General features: G+C 41.9%; 2 protein-coding genes across 2 annotated transcripts in view; both read right to left on the bottom strand.

Moving 5' to 3' along the window:
• Positions 1 to 10: 10 nt before the first annotated feature.
• ddx43 (DEAD (Asp-Glu-Ala-Asp) box polypeptide 43) lies at positions 11 to 4531 on the bottom strand. Its single transcript, XM_008321309.3, has 14 exons — positions 4167 to 4531; positions 3847 to 3902; positions 3209 to 3326; positions 2916 to 3089; positions 2326 to 2407; positions 2060 to 2219; positions 1594 to 1712; positions 1356 to 1466; positions 1130 to 1271; positions 946 to 1046; positions 757 to 844; positions 554 to 681; positions 279 to 388; positions 11 to 153 (listed from the first exon to the last, which is right to left on the bottom strand). The coding sequence occupies exons 1-14, from the start codon at positions 4495 to 4497 to the stop codon at positions 11 to 13; spliced, it is 1863 nt and encodes a 620-aa protein (XP_008319531.1). The 5' UTR covers positions 4498 to 4531.
• Positions 4532 to 8778: 4247 nt separating this feature from the next.
• Positions 8779 to 20558, bottom strand: part of LOC103386877 (potassium voltage-gated channel subfamily KQT member 5-like) — a 72858-nt gene continuing 61078 nt past the window's right edge. Inside the window, exons 10-15 of the mRNA XM_025060703.1 lie at positions 18073 to 18314; positions 16316 to 16424; positions 13881 to 14012; positions 13255 to 13371; positions 11633 to 11759; positions 8779 to 11155 (exon numbers count right to left, since the gene is read on the bottom strand). Coding sequence (XP_024916471.1) covers positions 10118 to 11155; positions 11633 to 11759; positions 13255 to 13371; positions 13881 to 14012; positions 16316 to 16424; positions 18073 to 18314 — 1765 coding nt within the window. The 3' untranslated portion in view covers positions 8779 to 10117. The remainder of the gene's footprint in view (positions 11156 to 11632; positions 11760 to 13254; positions 13372 to 13880; positions 14013 to 16315; positions 16425 to 18072; positions 18315 to 20558) is intronic.

Genomic DNA, 20558 nt, shown 5'->3' with positions numbered 1-20558 from the left:
GCAGTGTTTCTTACCCAGCCCGGCCGGTGCGACCAACACGGTGGACGTACTCTTCTATGTTTCGTGGGAAATCATAATTAAAGACGTGGGTTATATCGATGACGTCCAGGCCGCGGGACGCCAGGTCTGTGGCCACCAGGATACGAACACGATCTGGAAATTCAATGTGTATTAAGCTAATTTTTTTTAGGGATTTATTGTTGAGATAATAAAATATTATCTCAAAGATGAGGTTTAATCAACAACAGAGAAAAAACAAACTCTCTGTTTCTACGTACTGTCTTTGAAGTCCCTCAGAGCTTCTTCACGGTCACACTGCTCACGGTCGCCATGGAGACTTTGGACCGCCAGACCCTGCAGACACAGGTCACTGGACAGGTCGTCAGCCCTGAGATGACATCAGAATTAACAAACACATCTGAACACAACACAGTTCATGCAATGTTCTTCTTAAAATACATTTAAATAAAATAAACATTTCTAATATCAAATTAAAAAAGAACACCTTTAACTAATATTTATATAAATATTACAACACGTCACCAACACCCACTTGAGCTTCTTGCCCACGAAGACAAGGACTTTCTCCTCAGGCAACATGTTTCTGATGAAGTCAAAGATGTAAAACTTTTTCTCCTCTTCAGTCACGATGAGCACTGTTTGCTGCACCGTGTTCACAGCCTGAGAGAACACGACCACAGTCACACACAGTGTTACGGTGAAGACAACATCAATTGATTTTTTTTTTCTACTCACCGCCAAATCTAAAGTGCCCACGTAGGCCATCATCGGGTTCTTCAGGTAAGATTTGGACAGTCGACGCACACCAGTCGGCCACGTCGCGCTGACATGTAACCGTGACAAGTGTTTGATTTTCAGGAGGTTACACGTGTTTTTCTACTGGAAGCTGCTGGTGAACAATCCACAGTTTAACCTGAGTCTCACCTGGTCATGACGGTCTGTCGGTCAGGACGAATGTCCAGAATAATCTTCAGGATCTGAGGTTCAAAGCCCATGTCCAACATCCTGTCGGCCTCGTCCAGAACCTGAAGCCAGTGAATTGAAGAGGTTTGTACAGAGTTGAAGGAGAAGAAGAAGAAGTAGGCGAAGATCTGCAGGACAGACTGACCAGGTAGGTGATGGACTGGAGATGGATGAGCTCATTCATCTGGAGATCGTTGAGTCGGCCTGGTGTGGCGATGACTATGTCCACCCCAGACTGGACCAGGTTGATCTGCCCCCTCCTGTCCCCTCCACCGTAGATGCAGACACTGAGTGAAACAATTACAGTCATGCAGCGTTTACTGACATCTCGTGTTGTTCCAGTGCAGTGAAATAATTTTCCAGGTCGTGACCTTTTGTAGCCTTTGTATTGATACTTGTTGCACTCGGTCTCTATCTGCAGGGCCAGCTCTCTGGTGGGGGTCAACACCAACATGCCTGGACCTTTGCGCTTGTCCCTGGGTCTGATATACAAAGACAAATAATAATAATGAAGATAAATAGTAAAAATGTTATTTTAATTTATAATATTAAATTAAAGGGTGTAGTAAAATAATTAATAAAAGATAAAGACACAGTTTGTGTCCTCACACTGGCTGTCCGTCCATGTGTATGAACCCCGGCAGCAGGTAGGCCAGGGTTTTTCCTGTTCCCGTTTGTGCGATGGCTATCAGGTCCTCCCCGCTCAGCAGCACCGGCCAGGCCTGGGACTGATGGGAACAAGAACAGAGGAGCAACAGGGACGTCAACTGTGTGTCTGCTAATATTTATTTTTATATATTTTTTTATTTTATTTTTTAGAACTTTGACTGGACATACAGTATATTCTGAAGCAACTATATCATCTACGGCCACAAGAGGGCACTGTCTCAGAGTTTTTACAGGGGTTTTGCCATTTTCCTGGCACTACTATCTTACAAAACAGATGAAAATGTAACAATCAAAAAAGACTGTAGTGGAAAAACTGTAGTGCTTCGACCGTCATTGATTAGGACTTAGTTTTTATATGTCGTGCTGCTGTGCTAAAAAGCAACATAAAAATAATTAGTCTTTGTACCTGGATTGCAGTTGGTTTGGTGAATCCCACTCTCACAATGTTCTCCATGATTTCTGGGTAATGTTCAAAGGCCTCCAGGAATGTGCGGCAGGGATTGGGAACAGGACGCTTCTCTCCTTGGTCCTTCAGGTCGTCCACAAAGATGTTGTTGTTTTCCTTCCTGGAAAATTAAAACTATTAGAACAGGAGATTCCTAGATTATTTTTTTAAGAGGAAACCCAGTGAACAGCAGAATAACTCTACAGAGAGGAAACGTCAGATTTGACCTCCATTCTTGGACTTCTTTTGGTGTGAGCTTGGACACAGCCTCTGCTTCAGAGTAAAAATTCTTCTTCAAGGGTGGGAGGTCTGAAGAAAGAGGTTAAAATGACAAGAAATAAGAGAGTTGGAAAAGTTCCACAATTTTTATTGACCACTGAATATGTTCTGATTTCACAGCAGCGAGAACAAAATTAAACAACATAATTAAAATAAGATTTAAGATATAGATATAAACAGTGGTTGCAAAACTTTTTTTCCCCCTCCCACAGCGCCCATTTTTTCCTCAAACAAGAATTAAAAAAAAAAAAAGATAACTACAAAACTCCAGCACAAATAACAAAAACAATGTAACTGAAGTTTTGTCACTGTGTTTGTCCATGCCCTCAAATTGGGGCCTGACCTCCACTTTGGGAACCACTAGATCAGAGCAAGGTTAGAATTAGGTAGAAAAAAATGTTATGAATATAAACCAATCCTAAAAAAAAAAAGAATTAAAGAATGTGCAGCAGGTCAGACCTCGACACAGAGCAGTAAATCGTCTTCTCTCCCATTGGCAGGTTCACGTCACATGACTACTGTCCATGACATTCCTCACCTTTCCACTTGAGCTCCTCGTACTTGTCCTTGTTCTCCCTGATAGCATCCCAGTCTATGGTTGACCGAGGCACGGGGGCGCTGGATGCCTCCAACTGAACCGCAGACGTACTTGTCCCACTCCTTTCTCCTCTATCACCTCCTCTTCCACCTCTGTAGTCTCCTTTCCTACCAGCTAAACACAGTGGAGTAAAATTCAGTTACATTTCAATGAATCAATACTTTCTTACAGCCCTGGTGTCAGGAAACATTCTAAGGTGAAGACCAATGTTTTGGAGTGACATCACGTTTTACCATAGTGAAACTGAGAGCCACTGTTTTCCACCAGGTCCTCGATCATCTCCTTGGCCTTCTGCTGAGCAGGAGATGACCCAGTGATGACCACCTCACCTTCATAATCCCCCTTCTTTATCTAAAGACATACAGCACACCATGTGAATATGTATATTGTGTGTATGATGCAATAATAGTCACTATTGTTGCATCATACACAACATACGAGTCCACACCTACACATTGTATTGTTTATTTACTCAAACTTATAACAAACTGTTCAAGTTTTTATAATTTTTTTTAATAAAGTTTTCAAAAGCAAACTACCAAATGTTTTACTGAAGGCTAGTGACATTTGGATCTACTGTTTTTTTCACTTGTGTGGAAATTAAAACATCTACCTTTTTTAAAAAAAATATTCCAAGTATCAGCATAACACCTTTGAGCATCGCATGTCTGTTAAAAGACACTCAGAACGCCATGAAAGTAACATCACCCTTTAGCCACTAATAACAATACTTTAATATAACTTAATAGCATGCTACCTGGTAACGCTAGTCTTTATTCGGCATTCGTCAATGAAAAGTTTCAGCCAACTTTAGTCAAATTTAACTTTTCTCATTGTTGTTTCCGTAAAACACCAACATCTGTCACATTACCTTGATCCTTGCGCCTGAGCTTTCTTCAAGTTCACGGATTTTAGCCCCTCCGCGACCTTTAACCGGAAACAGACAACAGTGTGAAAATAAAGAACTGTAGAAACCAAAAAACAAAACAAAAATGTAAAAAATTCTATCAAAACAAAAGTCTGACGTTTAAAAAGTATAATTATTTTCAAACGATAGCTCTGTAGCACACAACGTCGAACACCCGCAGGTCGTTAGCACAAACAGCTAGCACTAGCTACCCCGACTTTGACTTGCCAAAACCCGCCACTTCCTCCGTAAAAACAGTATTATTTTTTTTTAGTAAATCTTACCTATTATTCTACCGATCAAAGAGTTCTCCACGCTGAGCGTCATAGTCGGAGAGGAGTCCGAGTTTTCACCATCAAAACTCCTATCCTTTCGCGGGCCTCGGCGTTCTGTATCCCCGGCTAAAGTGCGGTTTACACTCCCGCCTCTTTGGTGGTTGTTGTAGCCGCCGCCAGCATCTCCATAGACTTTCCTGAAGCCTCCAAACCTGATGCTTTCATTACTCTTTTCCCGTGGGTGGTCATAGCACGGGAACCGCTGCTGAACAGGAGCTTTTTGAACGACGGTCTCAATAGCTCTTCCCTCCTGGTCATATTCTTCCTCCCAGTCAGACATTGCCTTGATCACCTGGTGTCTACTTCACGGCCTGCAATTAAATACGGAGAAGTCCATCACGCGTGTGCTGAGTTCACGGAAACTGCGAAAAATGTGAACTTCTGAAGAAGGGATTTAGAATGCAAAAAAACACCGATAATTTTGTTGGTGAAATGCTCGTTAAAATAAGTATTAATTAAAATACTTCATGTTAAATATACTGTTTATTAAATATAAATGTTATTTTTCTATATTTTCTACATTAAATGCCCGTTATATATAGTATAGGCACATTGAAGGTCATTGTTTTATAGTTTATTAATATTTATTTACTTGGTGTTTTATTTGCTTTTGAGACTTCACATGTAAAATGTGATTCAGGTTTCTTTATTATTTTATTTTATTTTCATAATTGTGAATTGTCTTAACCTGATATGTTGAAATCATTATCGGTAAGAACGTTACAGCTGTAATGGTTTCAAAAGTTCAAGATCCTGCTGTTATTTGGCCGACGTTTAAATGTGCACATAGAACAGTTCACACTTTTGTTCTTTATGGTTCTAAATGAAGACACAAAACTACCGACATTTAGCTCATTTGTACTTTATTAATGATTAATAAAATTATTATTTTGCATTTCTCAACCAGAGAACATGATGTGCATTTCAATAAATTAATTCCAAAGAAATCATAAATGTTAACATCGTCAAGCCTTGAGGGGACAATCCATTTGTCAAAAAAAAAAAGATGATATCAACAACGTTTTTGACACATTTTCAACACTGATGTGGCTGCCATGCTCAGACCAATCCAGAAGAACGACCGTTACTTTGAGTGACAGCAGCACAGGCAGAAGGTAAGACAGATTTTAGTCCAATTAACAAAAGGCTAATCTTATAAAATCATTTTTGCTTAAGGGCACAACAGACCAAGAACATGTTTGTCACTTTATATCACCTTCAACCATTTCAGACGGAAACTGAAGGTGAAAGTTATTTACCCACACCACAGGTGATAATGAATAAATAATAACGTTAACATGCCGTGACAAATGGAGCCTCTGTTTTATTGATGCTTCTTTGTTTGGTTAGGTTTATGACACTGATGTTCAGATCAAAATACAAGATTTTGATGAAGGAACCTCTGAGGTAGCATCCTTATGTTTTATCTGATTGTAAAAGTGAATAAACAACGACTTCCTTAACGTTTACCATTTCATAGATGTCAGCTTTTAATGAGAGGCTCTTTTGTCCACAGGTTGAAATAAACATTGCAAAAATTCAAAATAATATAAATGATGTGTCAATATCTTACATTACCACACTTTAAAAAAACAAACAAAAAAATGGAACTATCCTTTGAAGGCCAGTTGTGGAATAAATTACAGTTCAAGCAGCAGAGAAATGGTAACATTATTAGTCTGTGGTTTAAATGAGCAGTTTGACTTCAACTGTACAGAACGCCGATACAGGCTGTGGGCTAGAAAACCTGACATTTGTAGCCCTGTTAAAAAAAAAACAACAACAACAAAAAAGCACCCTTAAGCAATTTACAGTCTGCAGAATTGAGCCTGACGTACTGTTCACCAGGAAAAGTTCCTTCACGTGTCCTTTTCTTTTCTTCTTGTTCAATCTTGCTCAAAAAAAAAAATCAACCATTTAGTACAAGAAATTATTTTTCCATATCAAGCTCAAACTACCGTGTCACATTTTGAGGCTCCTTCAAACTCGACATCTTCAAGCCGGTAATATTTCATCCATGCGGAGTTCTTCCACGTTCATTTTCAACAACTGACATTTGTTAGAGTGATACAAGGATTTTTTTTTTAAATTAAGGATGTTAATTCTCTTAGTCGAAATGGTAGTGTCAGTGAAATAACAGGACAATCTTATTTCTTTAAGACTTTAAGACGTCAATGTTTAAACCAGGCGTGTCAAACTGATTTAGGTTCAGGGGCCACATATCATAAACTGATTTAGGTTCAGGGGCCACATAGATGGACACATTAGATGACAAGTGGGCCGGACCAGTACAATCATACATTAATTACCTACAAATGACCAAAGATCTGCCCTTTTCCCCCTTGTGTTTTCCTGCAAGAAAGTACATTAGATAAATCTTTTAAATCATTTTTAGTGAAATATAATTTTGAAAGTTTTTGGGCAGGTTTTAGCCCGCAGGCCGTATGTTTGACACCCTTGGTTTAAACGTAGGAGACCAATGTATTAAGAGAGTTACAGGGAATTTAATAAAGGGTTTTAATAAGAATTATTACACACAGAAAATATCAAATTTTAGTTTTATCTTGTTATATTGATGATAAATCATCATTTAGTCCAAGTTAATCTGACCCAGAAACTGGGCCACACAGTTTTTTGAAATGGGCCTTTTAATGGCTGAATGACATTTAATTTAATGACATTTAATCCAAATAAATTCAGTTAATACTGTATCAGACCAACAGAGGACAGAACAGTATTTAGTTAAGGTTTGGCCAAGATGTGGTCCACATGTAGGATCCTGTATTGTGGGTAACTCAGTTCCCCATCTCACTCCTGTTGTTGCACCAAATGATCCATTTAACCACGTAGGACCATACTGTAGGACTGTACTGTAGGACTGTACTGTAGGACTGTACTGTAGGACCATAATGACAGCTAGCGCCACAGCTAGCATGTTCATGAATGGAACCACGTAGGTTCAGGTAAAGTTTAGCAACATAAAGAAATGTTTAGGTTTATAACAGAAGAAGTTAGTGACCTTCCTCTTGTAAGGCAAGAGCACAAACCACTCGACCACTGTATGGCTCTTAATGACCCAGTTTTAATTTAGTGGGCCAAAGCCCTGCCCTAGGCTGTGGAAGCTAGGTGGGCTGTATAGACTGTATAGACTAGGTGGGCTGTATAGGGTATATCTGGACCATTGTTTTGTTTCTTTGAGAGGCACAGTTGATATATATATATATTTTATTTTTTTCTGGACATGTTCTGAATGAACATACTGGAAGAGAAACTTAGGGAAGAGTAGGAAGGAAGAACGATGGTGGGACCAGTTCCACGAAATGTTCCCCCTATAACATATATACCAACTGGGCTGTACTGCACTCTACGTAGGCTGAGGTCAACTGTACTGTGTGTCATGGTTTCTCTGGGTGAAGCTGAGGAAATGATGTCGTATGATGTCGTTCATATCCAGCAGCCTTTTAATCACTGTGGAGTCACATGGTCCGACCAGCACCCAGTAAAAACTAGGGTTTGTCAAAACACTGGTACCAGCGTTGATGATGATAATAATAATAATAATAATAATAATAATATTAATCTAGTTCATCCATATGATGACTTTTAACAACTAATACATTTACTGATTAATCACTTGCTGCAAACATGCAGTGGAGGTGGGGGGCGGGGGGCAGTTGGGAGGGGGCGTCTACATGACTTCTTTTGATTTAACTACCCCAGCAGTGTAGCTACTGTAAGACATGCAGAGTCTCATGCTGGTACTGCAGTTCAGCATCAACAGCAGCAGCAGCCACCGGCTCTGTGGTCGGATCTCCAAAACCAAAGACAGACGAGGTCCAACACTGGGCCAGTGGCCGCTGATGGGTCGCTCTCTGCGTTCAAATTAAACATCCTGCCGTAACATCCATTCATAACAATTCCATGGTGGCAGATTCTGAACGAATGACACGCCTTTAATCTGAACACGTGCTGTGGGTTCGACTCCCGTCAGACCAGGCCTCGGCTCATCAACGTGAATCCATTCAGGGGTTTCCGTATAACAAAAAAAAAAAAAAAACAACAAACAGTCCATGCACAAAAATGTATGAAAGCATAAGAAAAAGAAAAAAAATTTACACACTGCCAAAGACAGGAGGCGCTCCTGCGTATCTTCCACTGAAGTCTCTGATTATAAGCGTTTGTATGAAAAAACAGGAGGTTCGGCCTCAGTCTTGGTCAAGTTGGCTCTTCTGAGAGGAAAGTGGTTGTGATTGGCAGCTGTGTATTTGTGTGCGTGTGAGAACGAGTGTATGTGTGTGTGTGTGTGTGTACCTTCACAGGCTCGGTCACCGTGTGGTGAGTGGTTGACCCTTGGTTTGCAGTGGCTAATTCAAGTTTCAGAAATCGTTTCCTAAACCTTACGACTTTTCTTCGCTTCTTTTCTATATGTACAGACACTTTCAAAAATGAATTTAAAATATTCTCCTCTGGCTAGACCAGGGGTTAGCAACCCTAACCCTAACCCTAACCCCTAACCCTAACCCCTAACCCCTAAGCCTAACCCTAACCCCTAACCCCTAAGCCTAACCGACCAGTAATAAAAAAAAAAAATTAATTAAACATGTGACTAAATTTCCGGTTTGCTTGCTAACAGCAAATCAACAACATGTCATACTAACGATTGATTGCTATTGTGTTTTAATTGATCATTGCTCTGCATGTAGACATTTGCATCAACAGCTTCTATAGTCCATAGCAGGGGTTCCCAACCCCTGATCCGTGGGCCGGTACCAGCTCATAAGTAATTTAGTACTGGACGGAAACATATATACTTCATTTTTACTGATGTACTTCATTCAAAGACACTGCAGTCACGTCCATTTACTTCTTCATTTAAAGATAATCTGCTAACGTTTCATTTCGACTCCGATACTAAAAAAATCAAGTCTGAAAAACTAATGATCCTTCAACGATCGGCGCGGTGCTACCAGTCCGCAGTAACAGCTGGTACCAGCTGATCGTTCCTTGAATACAATACAATGAATACAATACTTCATATAATACATTAGGACCAGTACTTAATGGTCAAACGGTGTTTGCACCTCCTGGTGAATTGTATCTGATGGTGGGGGGTTGCAGACCCCTGGTCTGTACCATGGACCATTACAAATGCCCATGGTTATCCAGGTGAATTGAAAAGTTTTTGGGTTTTTTTTTCAGATTAACTCAAACCCTAGGAAAGAATTCATCAATCATGTTTTATATTTTACTGGTGCGTCTGATCGTGTTCTGTCCAAATGTGTCGTCGTTTTTTTTCTTTCCATTTGTGCTTCAACCCTAAAAAAAAACTAAAAAAGATTTTGGTGGTGCATGCTACATGTAACAGACGTCTGGACTAGCGCTGCGACAGCTGCCCTGAATCTTTTCTTCCGTTCGTGTTACTGCTGTTTAACGTTGGTTCTGCAGTCGTGGTTCTCACGGACACATGAAGCCAAGCTCGGAAGAGACGAGCAGAAAATGTCGAATGTGAAAAAAAAAATTAAAAATACAGTACTTTTATATATACTTTTATGTTATTGTTGTTATTTCTACTTATCTATAGAATTTTTATAGACTTTTTTTTACTGTTATTGTTGTTATTTTTATATATATATATATATACTGTATTGTTTTACCTTTGTACGTTTTTGTGGTTGTCGTTTCTGCTGGTTCTGGATGAAAGGATTTGTCAATTTATAACCTTTTTTTTAATCGAATAAAATAATCAATAGATTCATGGATTTGTAAAACTAATCATTAGCTGCAGCGCTCACCTGGTTTGTTAAAATCCAAATTTAAATTTTGATACTGAACATGATCTGATTATTGTCTGATAAAAAACTGTGTTTGTGTATGAGCGTGTATGTATGTGTGTGTGTGTGTCAGTGTGTGTGTGAGTGTATGGTTATGCCAGTTGTGTATGTGGACTGACTGAGAAAGTCTTGACTCCCCTTGGAGGGGGGGGCAGCCTCCTGCACAGTCTGTAGGAGGTCCGCGGGGCTGCCGTCAGGTGACAGGAAGTTGAAACATTTTTTTTCTGCTGGTTCTAACTTACACTCGCCGATGAACAGTTCTGTCCCGTCCCAGTTGCTCAGGTCGCCGTGAGAGCTCAGGGTCTGGCTGAGGTTATGAACGGAGAGGGACTTCCCCAGACCGCCGTCCCAGTCCGACGGCGTCCCGTCTGTGCTGGACGAGAGCAGCAGCAGCGGGTTCACCTCCAGGCTCATGTGCCTCCTCCAGACTGCCTCATTTTTCAAGCATGGTTTGTCGCGGAGCTGCACCCCCCCCTGGACAGGAACCGCTTCAGCGTCCTCCACCCGGTCTGCACCCAAACTGGACTCCGTGACAACAGAAGGACCCAGGTTCTCTTTGTCTGCCATCACTCCTTCTGCCAGATCATCTGCGATGGAGTGAGCAGAATATCTGAGGTGGGAGGGGGGCACCATGGAGGGCAGCTGGAGGGTGAAACCCCCCGATGAGGCGGGCGGAGGCGGCAGGTCGGGGAAGTGTGCTCTCTTAGAGGTACCGTTTGGTGTGACCAAGGTGGGGTAGGGACTGTCAGGTGGTAGCAGCGGTGACGGAGAGAGGGAGGCCGTGGATGGGGGGTAGGAGGGAGGGGCCGAGTCTGGAGGGATGTCGTCATCGGCCGGTGCCAGGATGAGACGCAGTCCTCTGGGGTTGGTGCCTTGAGAACGACGGAGGCCTCGGTTCCCTTCACTGCCTCCTCGCTCCAGATTTCCCCCCTGAGGAGAAGGGAGCTCCCGCCCGATCATGGAGGTCTGGTAGTCCGAGTTGTGGTGCTGGTGGTTTTCCAGCTCGAACAGAGGCAACGAGGCCAGAGTGAGGCCCGACGGACCCTTCTGTAGAACCTGACGGTACACGTCCAACAGAGAGTCCAGCTTGGACTCGATGGACGTCACCTGGTCAAAACCAAAGAGCAAAAACAGGGTTTCAGGAGATCAGCTTCAGGGTCTCCACGTCTCACTGAATCAAAAACTGATCTAAAACCATGGGACTTGAATCTAAAAGCTCTGGTAGAATTTTCTAGATCAACAGGACCAGGACCAGGACCAGTCCAAACATGGACCCTGCTCTGATGGAGCCTCTCTCTCTGTTCACACTGTTGATTCAAGGAAACACTCCTGACTTCACAGCGTTGCATTGTGGGTATTCCAGTATTCCATTTAGGAGGGATTAGGTTTGTTCTTTGCTCTTTTACGAACAAATCTCAAAACACAAAAATACAGAACTGCTGCCGTTGTTAAAACGATCAAATGTTTTTGTTGCTCAACTGCTGCCGTTGTTAAAACGATCAAACGTTTTTGTTGCTCTTGTTGAATTTGATTTGGTTCTAAAAATGATTCAATTTTTTTTTTTTTTTTAAATGGACGTCTCACCTGTCTCTCCACCTTACAAACACGTCCCAGCATGCTCATGCCGTCCAGAGAGTCTCCATCTGCGTTCAGTTTGTCCCTCATCTTCTTATCCACAGGAATCTGGCCTTTTCCCAGGATCTGATCCACCCTGTCACACACACACACACACACACACACACACACACAGGTGTTAATATATTAGAAAATAAGGAGCAGTAACGTGAGCAGCCCCCGGAGCTCCACTTCAGATTTTTCCAAACCAGGCAGCAGACCTAAAGCAACATGGGTGACGTCAGGACCAGGGTTAGTTCAACACTGCACACCGGGCTCCGCTGGATCACATTCACAACCAAAAGTTCTGGTTTTCAGGCTCCAACACAAACGTCATCACAGATCAGCTTTCAGGACAAAAACGGAGTTGACCCCCCCTCGGCCCCCGCCCCTTATTTTCTAGTTTTCAGGAATTTGTTTCTTCTCATTTCCAAGAACTGTTATCTGTTTGTTACTGTTTCGACAGTAGTTCTTTTAAAATAATAATTATTTTATTTTTTACTGTCCATGTCTTGTCTTATACATTTTATTATAAATATAATATTTTTGTTGATTTAATACATTTATATTCCAGTTTCTCACAAAACAATCGACACTGCAACATCACACATTAGTCACAGAAACAGTACAACAAAAAAGTACCGTCACTTCACCAAGAGGCTGGAGTTTTTTACATCAGTTCAACAATTGTTTTTTTTTCAATGATAATTTTGTAATTTCTCTTATTTTTTTTGAGAAGATTTTACCTTTCAGTGAACTGTACTGGACTGAATTTTCCAGCTGTTTGGTGACTGTTAATTCACTTTCACTCCTTCACATATTCATTCACATCAGCGTCTGTTTCTATGTGAGGTTAAAGGTCAGTTCTCTGCAGACGGCTGAGGTTATCACATGAAAATGGACACAGAAAAAATAGCACCAAAAAGCAGTGACCCTGAGCCAGGACGCTTCTTCCTGTTGTTGCTGCTGTAATAATAATGCAGAGCAGGAGACGACACGTTTCTGGGTCGACCAGGACCAGAACCGGGACCAGGACCAGGACCAGGACCAGGACCTGCTGCACTGCTCAGATGGAAGACGAAAGAGAAACTCTTTCAGAAGCAGCTGGAAACCTCACATCAGCGCACAAACACACACCAACCAATCACAGCACAAACGGTAGCAACGCACACACACACACACACACACACACAGGCAAGAGCCTTTACTGAAGGTTAATAATAGAGAAAAGGAAAGTTATTATTATTATTATTATCTACTTATAGTAACTATTATTAAAAGCTAAAAGATGAATCCATTTTCTTCAGGTTTCTTTCATGTCATGCACACACCGTCGCCCTCGACAACTTCTTTTACTTTACAATTTATTCTAAATAAGTGTTGACCGGAGCATAGTCAAAACAAAGTCTTCACACACACACACACACACACACACACACACACCGTCAAGACCAAACTGCAGCCAGACCTGGGTCAGGATCTCCTTCAGCTCACGTTACACACTCACATAACTGTTAACTAAGCCTGTGTTTGACCCAGGTTCGGGTAATAAAGTTAGTCAGGATGAGTGGACGAGCGGGTGACGGTCCAACCCTGACCCAGGCTTCATCCTCCGGCCGGGGCTGTAATACAAGGGCAGGGAGGGGGAGGAGAAGGCCTTCATACGACTGTTGAACGGACGTGGAGGTGGACCCACCACGGTGTCCAGTCTGGGAGGGAGAGGACACACACACACACACACACACACACACATGTCCCACGTAGTGACAGGACAGAATCATCCATTCGTTGAACTTTTCCTTTGTAAAGAAAATCTTTGGAGGAAAATAGGGATGTCCGATATTACATTTTTTGCCGATATTGTCCAAACACTCAATTTCCGATTCCAGTATCAACCGATACCGATTTAGGTCTGGTCGTAGGACTGGAGGAGCTGGGAACATCGTTCTGCATATGATCCCCAGATTATTTAAAAAATATTTTGCTGCAATGCCGCCATCTAGTGACGTTCACTTTCACATCCCCAAAACTATTTTTAGGTCACAGGCCATTTGACTAAACCCAGGCATTGAGTTATCGGGGTTTTCATTATCAGAGGAAAACCCCTATAACGAATATCGGCCGATATTATCGGACATCCCTAAAGTTTTTAAATTACACAGGGGAACGACAGATGTGACACACTGGTACATTATACACCTGGATGTTGTTTCCTGACCTGGTCTGAAGACTCTTGATGCGACACAGCATGTCCAGATGTCCAGCTGAATACTGCTCTATGACGTCCTTCACGTCGTATGGACGCAGCGTCTCCTTGAACTTCTTCTTCGCCACGTGGAACTTCATGATCCTGGTCACACACAAAACAAAAAAGGAGATAAGTAACATTTATTAACCTATTGTTATTCTTTTTTTTTTGTCTATCGCTCGACCACAATTTATAGATTTAAATTTTAATTATTTAATCATTTACATTCACTAAATACATCAAATATTAAGAACCGTAAAAGGTGTGACAGCCACATACAGCCACTAGGTGGAAGCAACACCTATGAGAAATCACCGTAGTCACATTCCACTTGTTGATCATTTCTTTTCTAACCAGTTTCATTACAAAAAAATATTTGTCCGAGCTCAGACATGTGCAGCGGTGTCTACTGGGAAACCGAGGACCGTGAGTTTCTCTCATCAAGTCCAGAAGTAGAAAAAAAAACAGCACCAGGTCTGAAACCCGAGTGAAACCCCAGGATCTGCTGCTGATTTGATGAGCAGCCGCTGCTGGATGAATAATATTGATGCAGGTAAAATAATCTGGGCTCAGGGTTCAGCCCGATTCCCCGGTGCTTTGCTGCTGCTCTCCAGTTGGCCCACTCCCTCACTGTCCCAATGGAAACCTTGATGACAGTTGACCCTCTGTCAAAACACAACCTGACACCCTGGGAACGACCTGGGTGGTGCTCCACCTGCTGGGTGGTTGGGCGTGTGGGCCACGACCGGGTGGTGGAGAAATGACAAACTGTATTTAAAATAAAAGATGGAGCTGGAGTTTCCAGACAGGAGGAGATCTGAGGATGATGATGATGAAGATGATGAAGATGAAGATGAAAAGTTAGTCCGACCTCGGACCTGTTAGCTTCTTCTGCGCTAAGTTTTAACAGTCGAGTATCAAGCAAGTATGGCCTTTTTCCATTATAGCTGCCATCATAGCTTCCTGTTAGCCGCGATGCGTAGCTGTTTTTGCTAACTAAATAAAGCTAACGATAATCTGAGACACTTTTCGTTCTTGTTGTTCCAGTTATCAATTATCTTTAAGAACAATTTTTTTTTCGTTAAAAGGTTTTGTGATTTTTTCTAGACCTTTGATTTAATTTGTGTAAAACAAAAATAAATTATTTAAATAACTTCACGTAATTAACTCGTAGTCACTAGTCTGACTTTTGGTAGCTGTGACCTGTAGCTATTTTAGCTGTTTTTTTTTCTAGCTAACCGTCACCAGGCTAAAGTCCACTGTGTCTAATATTATAGGACACAAACGAGTAAACGTGAATGTGGAGCGGAGAAACACGGAATGAGAAACAGACATGACATCAGCACGCCTGGAGGCGTTATCACAGAAAGTGAAAAAATATTAGTATGACACGTGCACCAAATGTGGAAGTGAGACCTCTTATTTAGAGGAATGGTCCTCGTGGTCCATATGGGCAGCATCTGTGTCTGTGACGGGAACATGTTTCAGCTCCTTATGTTAATGAGCCATCTGCCCAGCAGAGATGGATGACATACGGAATTATAAATAAATACAGAAAAGGAGAAGTTAATAAAAGGTGCGAGTTGCGTGAGCAGCCGATGGGGAAACGTTTAAATAAATGTGTGTGTGTTTTATGGCAACACATTTGAACACAGTGTCTGTGGTGTAGTAGCAGGAGCTGCGATGTGACCGTGTGTCACGTTGACAGCAGCGTAATGTGTAAAAAAAAAACCTGTTTTAGTTCCTGTTGCACAGCACTTGTTAATTATTAACAACGTGATTTGGAGCTCGTTTATTATTTTTTACGTCTGCAGCAGAATGGAGCGACACGACTTCACACATCCTACGTCCTTCTACTATATCCTTGACATGAATTATATTTGTCCTCAGCATCCCAGGGTTTTTTTTGTTGTAAATTTTACTCATTTAGTGTTTCATTTGATATATTAAATACAGGTGCAAATACACTCCATCCCAGTAGGTGGCAGTATTGTATCTAGGGGTGTAAGAAAATATCTATACACTGAAATATCGTGATATTTTGTTTCAGGATACCATATTTATATCCTCCTCCATCAGTTATTGATTTTTTTTTCTTTCCAATTCCCAGTCCAATATTCCTGGTGTTGGTTCATTTTCTTTTTCTTTTCTTTCTTCTCTAGTGATTCCAAATGTAGATCCCTCTGTTCCAGTGTTAGGAACTGATGTTCAGATGGAACAGAGTCTCAGACTAGGATCACACCCCTGACTGCACCTCACCAGCCACAGAGAAGATGCCCAGAGTTCATAACTCGTTTTGGACGTCTGTCATGTTTGTGATTTAGGAGACATGGTCTGAGGACATCAGCCTCAGAGGACAAAGGACAAAGGACGAAGAAGGACGAAGAACGGACGCTTCCTCTCACCTGACGGCTCTGATGACGGTCTTGAGCGGAGCTGACAGATCCTCCACAGTGATGTCACAGTGACAGCCTCTCTCATCAAACGAATCCTCCGTGGTCATCCCACTGTCCACTGAGAGAAACACACACACACACACACACACACACACACACACACAGTCCGTCCGTCATTAACGCGGCCTCAGATTTGTTTCCAGACCTTGGAGTCATAAACCAGTGTGAGCAGCTGCTGACAGGTTTCAAACCCAGACTTTTTGAAGGCTTTTAGGAGGTGAACTTTTATGCCCCACTTGGTCAAGGATGTTAGGATTTTTTTTTTGCCATCTCAGCTGCTGGGAGTGAGTGAAGCAGCAACACGGGGCAGGGGATCCTAAATCCTGCACATAATTCCCAGAGCTGGAGACAGACAGAACGAGTGGGAGCGCAGCGGGTGGCAGGAAATGGAAAGAAAGTAAATAATGACACGGAGCGCTCCAGAGGTTAGAAAATGAGATGAGGAGAAAGACAGACGCTCGGCAATTATTTCTATTTCTGTAGAATTTCTGGGAAATTGGAAGTGTTTACATAACAATAGAGAGCAAAATGACGGAATAGGCTTGAAGTAAGAGCAAATTGCTCATAATCAAAGACACACAAAGCAATGTTGTCAAGCTGAAAATAAGGCAATTTTCATTCACTGATTGTCATTGTTTCCATGCGTCCACCTACGGCAGAAGTGTGAATCTCTAACGATGAGTCGGACTCTACTCCGTCAAAATACACACAAGTATTGTGTGTATTACAAGTATTACATCATCATCGTATGTAATACTTGGACACTGTGTCATCAGGTGTCTCATAAACAAGAAAGAAGAAAATAAAACTTTAAGTAAATGTACCGTAAGTGTAACAAAAAAAAAAAATCTAAGTTTAAGTTAAGAGCTAAATGTTAGGATTGTTGTCATTTAGTAAAAAAAAAAATTTAGGTCAAACAGAAGCTAATGTTAGCTTAGCATGTTAACAGCTAAAAGTTTGATAGTGAATTTAAAACTTTAAAGACACAATTAGAAAAAAATCTTGACTAATTAGTTATAATTATTCATTATATATGATAAATATTCATAAAAAGGAAACGTGTCACTGAATTAGCACGTCTAATGTTATTTTAAAAAAAGCATATTATTCATGATGTTTCCAAAAACACAAACACTTGGTTTCCTGTCAGTTCTTCTTACAGTACTGTATGAAGGAAACACCGTTCTACTACTTGTTTCCTCTTTGTTTTCTGGGGGAAAATCTCTGTTCCACTGACCTTCTCCACAAAGACACAAAATGAACTGATGACCTGGAGGGTTAGCAACAACAACGACTCCTCAGATTTTCCTAAGATTAGTTTTCGAGCGTTTCTTTGACTCCGTGGAGTCATGTGACATCAACGTTTCTCATTTGGATAAAAACAAAAACAACAACAACACAGGAAGTGCAGGTGAGTGTCAATCTTTAAAAAGCTCAGAACAACAACAACATCAACAACAGGAAGTGCAGGTGTTTCAAAGCTTCACATTAATGAGTGTCAATCTTTAAAGAGCTCGGAAATGTCCAGGAAAATGTTATTATAATAATAATCTGTGCAACAAATTAGAAAAAAAAAATCCAGATTTGGTTAGGAAAGAAAAAAAACAATGGACCAAAGTGACTTGAAACATCATTAACATCAGGTTTTAAAGAAGCTAAATGTTGAAAAAAGACAAAATAAAAACAAAAACCTGGTTCTCACTGACCGTCTGAAACCACGGTCCGGTTCTGGCTCTTCAGTCTGAGCGAGGGCCTGAAGCGCGTGCGGTCGTTAAAGCTCCAGCTCTTCTGGACCTTGGCGGGGCTGCCACCCATCAGTTCACCCCCGCCTACCGCGTCATTTCCGGGGGAACACCGTTGGCGGTCGTTGATGGAGGTCTGTCGGCTCTTCATGCTCTGACCGCGAGGACTGGCCATCCGGACCCGCTCCTTAAAACTCAACTTTTGACTGGGAGGACGGGAAGACGATGAGGAGGAGATGTGATGAAGGAAAGAGATAAGGGGAGAGGAAGAGAGGAATATATGTCAAAAATCTTTTTCCGATCAGACATTGAGATCTGTCCTCTCCCTCAGACCAGACACCATCTATCCAGCTGACATGCCCAGAAAACTCCAGAAAAAAAAAAATAAAGGCCAGACTCCTCGCCAAGGCAGCAAATCAAAATGTGCAGCTCCGACATCTTTGCCTGATCTGCTGATCTCTCAGACTAAAAGGCAATTTATATATACTCTTCATATAAACAGTAAATATATACATATATATATATTTTTAAAAATTTAAGCTTAAACGTGAGCATATCATTTTTGAATGTTTCTTTCTTACGAGGCTGTGAATCGACCAATTGAAGACCAGCTGAATACAGAATAAAGACCAGCATGCAATGCAGCAGAGCAGTGAAAGAAAGAGATGCAGGTTTTTATTTTTTAAAGAGTTTCCATGCCACCATTCAATTTTTTTTCAAACCCTTTCAAATTTGCAGAACTGCTTCGTTTCAACCATAGACTGTAGATAAAAAGTGGACGCAGAGCTGCAGCTGCAGAAGAACAACATCTAAATCCCACTTCTGGGACTAAAACCCTAAACCAGATCATGTTTACAGGTCGTTTGAACTGATCACCAAACAAATTGCAAAAAAAGTAGTCAATTAAAAAGGGGGTGTGGGACACAGGAAGTAGTTGAAAGATGACAGGAAGTAGTGACAGATACGGAGGATGGTCTGGTGGAGATTTGCAGTGAAGACTTTGCAGGATTTTTATGTCCTCGTCTGGTGCTTTTTAGTTGCCTTAACTTTCTTGTGGTGTTGTGTTCTGTCTTTTCATTATTTACTTCTGCGGCTTCACTTTCCACTGTAAGTATCAGGCAGCGCCGCCTGCGTCCATGTTTTAAACACAGTCCTCGGTTCCATTCAGTTCCTGTTCTTTTACCGACGTATTCAGTTTCAGAGCTGAACTTTAAACCAATTATTTTGTCCTTAATGAGTTGCATCAACTAAACACCACAGTCTCTCCGTCTCTGACAACAGTGTTAGCATCAACAGTCGCAGTAAAAGCAGAAACACTGGAAAGAGAAGAAGGTTGTGGCACCAATGCAGGGATCATGCAGTCAAATGGGAGCAACACAGCACTGCCTCGAACCACCGTATGAGTTACTGCCCCCTAGTGACTGGAGGCTTGTTATCATTCCAGCATTACCCCCAGCAACCCACCACTCCGATCATACATTTTTAAACACTGGCTGAAGCCACATCAACCTTCAGGACCAATGATTTATGACGAGGTGGTGAAGACGTACAAAGTGACACAGACGGAAACGTGAACCGTCTTCATACGTTCGCCCAGGTTTTGATTTGATCGGTGCATCGCTGACTGTAGTCATCGATCATCGCTGTCAGTGTTTATTAAAAGGCGTTTTTCAAAGCTGACACACTCCGTCGTCAGGTTCATGCAGCCACCACTGAACCAAGTCAACCAAAATGTTCTGCTGCAGATTCTTCTAACACTGTGCTGATGCTGAGGTCAGTTCTGCTGTAGGCCTGAAAATATAATGAACTCATTTGAAGTAAAGTTCCACAGGCAGCAGGCAGCGGACGAAGTTCGGGGCAAATTCTTTTAATAAACAAAAAGGGCCCAAGGAGGGAAGTCATTTTTCACTTTCATGTCTCCTTTTTCATGCTAGTTATCGTTAGTCATTCTCATGGGGCAGGGAGGAGGCAGCGGCAGAGGATGCTGGGTAATATCGTTGGTACCTCCTATATTTCCTTCTGAAGAGCCGCCCGTTACTTTGACCCTCACTAGAGGGAGCGTCAGATGGAGGAGAGAGGAGGAGATAGAAAGAGGAGACGGATTTAGAGCTTCACCGCAAACACCTGTGTAGTCTACGTACAGGAAGTAGTCCTAACGAGCAGCAATTAGCCATTGGGTGCTATCAACAAGCTAATCGGTGATCTCCTAAGGCTAGCATGCTATCGCTAATTCCACAACGTTCCCGATCCACCTGTGAACTTAACCCTGAAACTTGGTTTTTTCCTTCGCCTCTTCCTCGCTCACACTCGGGCCGCAGCACCCGCTAATCCACTCTGTGTTGCCTCCGTGTTTACTGCTGCTGGTGTTTACAAGTCTGCTTAAGTAAAAGCCGACCAGCAGTCGTTTACGGCGGCACCCACCGCCGCACAGCAGCCGACAGACGGTAAAC

The sequence above is a fragment of the Cynoglossus semilaevis genome, chromosome 12, assembly GCF_000523025.1.
Source record: "Cynoglossus semilaevis isolate Cse_v1.0 chromosome 12, Cse_v1.0, whole genome shotgun sequence".
Taxonomy (NCBI): domain Eukaryota; kingdom Metazoa; phylum Chordata; class Actinopteri; order Pleuronectiformes; family Cynoglossidae; genus Cynoglossus; species Cynoglossus semilaevis.
The sequence above is the reverse complement of the archived record's forward strand: the minus strand, read 5'-3'. Positions and strand labels throughout refer to the sequence as shown.

Bases quoted from the DNA above. Each gene is read 5' to 3' on its own strand.
- ddx43 (XM_008321309.3), bottom strand. From the start codon at position 4,497: ATGTCTGACTGGGAGGAAGAATATGACCAGGAGGGAAGAGCTATTGAG. The intron at 2,408-2,915 runs GTGAGGAATGTC...CTCTTTCTTCAG, and splicing joins CGAGGAGCTCAAGTGGAAAG to ACCTCCCACCCTTGAAGAAG. The intron at 845-945 runs GTGAGACTCAGG...GTTACATGTCAG, and splicing joins CGACAGACCGTCATGACCAG to CGCGACGTGGCCGACTGGTG.